Raw genomic sequence first — 4,900 nt, 5'->3', positions numbered from 1 at the left:
ATTTTGTTTAATTTTTATATGAATGGTCTCTCTAAGGAGCTAACTTTGTGTAAAACAGGATGTATGGTTGGAGGTACAATAGTGAATCATTTAATGTATGCAGATGATCTGGTGATCTTTAGTCCCAGCTCAGCAGGTCTTCAGCAACTCTTGAATGTATGTTCTCTGTTTGGGGAGCTTCACAATGTCAAGTACAACTCTGCTAAAAGTGTTATGATATGCCGCACAAAAGAGGACAGGTCCCTTGCATTCTCTTCTTTTAAGTTATCTGGTAACATTTTAACTGTGTGTAATGAAGTTAAGTACTTGGGTAATGTTATAAATGATTGCTTGTCTGATGACGGGGATATGGGGATATGTATCGGCAGTGCCGTATGTTGTATGCACAAGCAAATGTGTTGGTTCGGAAATTTGGTTTGTGCTCGGATGGAGTAAAATTGACTTTGTTTAGAGCTTATTGTACCTCCCTGTACACTGCTCATCTATGGTCTAATTATAAAAAAGCCAGTCTTAGGAAACTGACAGTGGCCTATAATGACGCCTTGAGGTTAGTATTGAAAAGGCCTAGATAGATGAGTGCCAGTGAATTGTTTGTGTCATCTCGGATCAGTACACTATCTGCTGTTTTAAGAAATTTAATGTATAAGTTTATTTGTCGTTTGAATAGTTCTGGAAACAACATTGTTTTATTGCTGACTAATATTGCATATAGTGACATGCGATATACTTCAGTACTTTGGAAACACTGGTATACCTGCCTTTTAAAAGGGTAGTTGTTTATTGGTTGTTCTTGTTGTCTTTTTATTGTTATTTATTGCTGATTGTTTAATGGTTTTAGCATTTATATATCTGGACCTTGAGTCTGTAATAAAGTATCTATCTATCTATCAGATAAATTAATAAATTCAAGGATGTTAAATCGACAAAGGACCAGGAGTGTACTGGTGATGCCCCCGCCCCGAACCGCCAGCACGACAGATGTAAAGATGTAAATGTTTTGTGATGAACATATGGTGCCTCCATCACCCCAAACACATAAACATACATACACAGGCTGCTTAATTCTGCGGACTGGCTGTTCTTTGATACTGGTGAATCATTGAGGTTTGATAACCAAATCTTAGCTTGTGTGGGTTTGAAATAAGAATTAAGACTTTGGATGATGTACTCAAGGTACAACACACCCACCCACAAACAAAGCTTGTTATCAGCACACCACAGCAACTGTGCTGTCTTTGTTCCACACACTCACACCTTGGTCAAAGTCACTCTGTGTAGTGTGTGTGCCTGTGTGTTACCCTGGAACGTTTACGAGCCTTTGGTCTAATCTCATAGGGAGCTGGAGACAAATCCCCATCCCAGAGGAGAGGGAGAATCACCTGCACTTCACAAAGAAAAAGCCCTCCCAGAGTGTTCTTCCTTCAGGATTTAGAAATGTTGCTAATTTATATGTGTGTAAGGGGCTGTAAGCTTGACCACGCCTCAGCCATTTCAGCACTATTCTCACAACTCAATTCCTAATACCTCAGCAAAGTTTCATTTCTGTGAAGAAGAATGACACTGTTCTGAAAATTCAGCTCTTGAATGATTTTTCGCTTTGTGGCAATGCTCTACTTAGTTGTTTGTAAAGTGCAATTTAAATGCAAACTAATAATTGTACATTACATAGATGGGATGGAAATACCCAACTTATATTTGAAAGCATTTAACTCATAATGTGAAATATTAGATGAAGGCTCCATCACTGTCAATGAAATGGTATTTCATAGCGGTATTTCTTTTATAGACGATCCCACTCCAGCAGTGCTGGTTTTGATTAGTTGTGTTGCCAGCCCTGAAAACTCAAACTGTTCTTTCCTAATTCAGAGACAGTTGTTACTGACACGTGAATGTCTACACTGTTAGCTTTATGAAGCCACAAAATGCTCATTTTGTGTTTTCACACCAAAACGAGATTTGTTGTAAGATAACAGATGACAATTGTAGATTTTATTGATCCCTCACAACAGGAGCAAAGAGACATAACATGAGTTAAGACAACATGAGTTAAGGTATTTGACTGAAACACATCAAAAATAAAATTAGCAACAGTGGTTAGGTAGCATTAAAAAACTTTTTGTATTATATATGTGTAGATTACACTATTTTACACTATTTCTTGTGTGAATGAAGATCAGTAGTGCAACTACACTTTACCCAATATAAATATAGGTACAGGGATAATTATTAAATACAAAAATCATAAAAATATATTAAAATATAATATAGTGCAATATAAGTATCTGACACTATACAATAATCAAACAATACTATGAAATCTATACAATAAAATTAGATAAGAAAACCATGATAATACAATATAATGTGATGGAAAATAGTGTTTGATTTGTTAATACAACAGCAACATGAAATCAAGGACAAAGTGTATGTATGTTATTCTAAAGTACTGTTTGAATTTTTCCATTAAAGCCGTACTGAGTAGCCAACAGTACTGTTGCACTGTAGACACTAATAGAGACGAATCCACTTATGGGTGCAAAGGTTCAGTGGGTCATCAAATTCAGCTGTTTATGCTTCAGTAGGAGATACTAGAAGCATGCCCACAGACCTGATTTACTGTTGTACATGGGAAGAAATGAAGTAAAGACAATTTTCCCTCTACCTGCCATGAACATTATTTAACATTCTGCCCTGTGCTGGACACTTAACAAGATGTAGCTGAAGTCATAGATGGTCTGAAAGCTATAAACTACACCAAGCTGATTTAATATGCTGTATGACTGTGAGATTGGATTTTAACGTTTCAAAAGCAACTTTGCAGGCTGAAAAATGACTAGACTTAGCTTTGTTTTTCAATATATAACACTGTTATGTCAGAATTTGGTAACTGTGACTGTGTCATTCACAATACAAAACAATTTGAGGGCTGTGACACAGACTGCTTTTTGTTCAGATTTATTGAATGTGTGAAAGATGAGATGTGGTATATAGTACGGATCCCCTGCTACTGACTTTTTACATGCAAGCCTTTTTTGTTTTATGATTTATTTTTAGACTTTTGAGAAATGAAGCATTCATTGTATACAGTACTGCATCTTGGATTAAGAGTGTCCAGAAAGATCAGCTTCCATGTAACAGGGCCATTAAACCTGAGGTCAACAAAATTTTCACATATATCCAGCATTCTGAAGATAAATAATTTTTCCCTGTGGTGTCTGTTTAGCATTTGAAGTTGTAGTGGTGCACCAACTGTTGCCTCACTTTTCTGGCCTTTTCTCTGCAGGAGGAACCTGACCAAACTGTCTCTGATCTTCAGCCACATGTTGGCTGAAATCAAAGCCATCTTTCCCGGAGGACAGTTCCAGGGGGATACGTTCAGGATCACCAAAGCCGATGCCGCTGACTTCTGGAGGAGATTTTTTGAAGATAAGTAAGTATCATCCTGGCTCCTTCTTTTGCAGCTCTGAGTTAATGTCAATGTTGATGTACTGTGATAAGGAGAAGCTGCTGTCAAAATACTTGTGGTGCATGTGAGGATGTTTTGATGTTTCCTATTCTTAAACTCAGGATGTTATCCATTTCTTAATGGGTCAACGGTCAAAGTGTTTGTCATATGCACAGTTAGGAAACGTGTTTCCCTGTACAATGAAATTCTTACTTTGCCGTCTACATGAATACCACAAAATACAAATGAAATATAAAGTAGATAAATAAGTAACACAAAATCTAATGCATTTTAAGCAGCAATGCAGCAATATAATAAAAATACAGTATATAAGAATATAATAACACAATGTATGCTGTATGGGAGCAGCATGTGCAGCAGTCAACAGTCAATGTGCAATTATGCATGTGAAAACTGAGAATGTAAACAGTACAGGTTGACAGTACATGACGTATTTCCTGGTAACAAACTCCTCAGCTGTTTAGGAGTCTGATGGCAGAGGGAAAGAAAGAGTTTTTCAGTCTAGTGGTCCTACACTTCACACTGAACCTCCGGCCAGAGGGTAGGGAGGCAAACAGTCCGTGCTGGGGGTGGGTGGGATCTTTGAGGATGGAGGCAGCCTTCCTACGCACCCTGCGGTGGTAAATGCTCTGCAGAGAGGGCAGTGGAGTCCTGGTGATCTTCTCTGCAATCTTTACCACTCTCTGCAGGCGCTTGCGGTCCATAGCAGTAGTGCTGCCATACCAGACAGTGATGCAGCTGGTCAAGATGCTCTCAATGATGCAGCTGTAGAAGTTGCAAAGGATCCTAGGTGATATGCCAAACCTCCTCAGGAAGTACAGCTACTGTTGGGCCTTCTTGACCAGCTGTGTGGCGTTGTGTCTAAGTGAGGTCCTCACTGATGTGGATGCCCAGGTATTTGAAGCTGCTCACCCTCTCCACTTCGAGCCCCCGGATGAAAAGCGGCCGATGAGATCTCCTCTCCTTCCTCATGTCCACTATCATCTCCTTTGACTTGTCCATGTTGAGGCTGAGATTATTGTCCTTGCACCATGACACCAGACCGGCCACCTCCCTCCTATTCAGGCAGGTGACTGGGCTGTTCTTGGGAAGGGGGATGATGGTTTTGTTCTTAAAGCAGGTGGGAACGATGCTCTGGCTGAGGGAGAGGTTGAAGATGGAGGTGAGAACATCAGCCAGCTCCATCCCTGTGGGGTGCCAGTGTTTGTAACAATGCTGGCTGAAATCCTATTGCCAATCCTGACAGTCTGGGACCTGCCAGTCAGAAAGTCCAGGAGCGAGTCACAGAGCGTGGGGAGCACACCCAGTGTGGACAGTTTGTGGGTGAGTTTGTGGGGGATAACTGTGTTGAAGGGCGGAGCTGTAGCCAATGAAGAGTATCCTGATGTAGGAGTCTCCATTTTCCAGGTGAGAAAAGGAATAGTGGAGGGCAGC

The 4,900-nt window shown here is 40.1% G+C and overlaps 1 protein-coding gene across 3 annotated transcripts in view; it reads left to right on the top strand.

Annotated features, from left to right (window-relative positions):
* Positions 1-4,900, top strand: part of cblb (Cbl proto-oncogene B, E3 ubiquitin protein ligase) — a 106,732-nt gene that overhangs the window by 31,590 nt on the left and 70,242 nt on the right. For all 3 annotated transcript variants that reach the window (XM_020621754.1, XM_020621753.1, XM_020621757.1), the window contains one exon: positions 3,284-3,430. In XM_020621754.1, the coding sequence (XP_020477410.1) occupies positions 3,284-3,430 (147 nt within the window). The remainder of the gene's footprint in view (positions 1-3,283; positions 3,431-4,900) is intronic.

The sequence above is a fragment of the Monopterus albus genome, unplaced genomic scaffold (assembly GCF_001952655.1).
Source record: "Monopterus albus unplaced genomic scaffold, M_albus_1.0 scaffold267.1, whole genome shotgun sequence".
Taxonomy (NCBI): Eukaryota; Metazoa; Chordata; class Actinopteri; order Synbranchiformes; family Synbranchidae; genus Monopterus; species Monopterus albus.
This window is presented reverse-complemented; position numbering and strand designations above follow the sequence as displayed.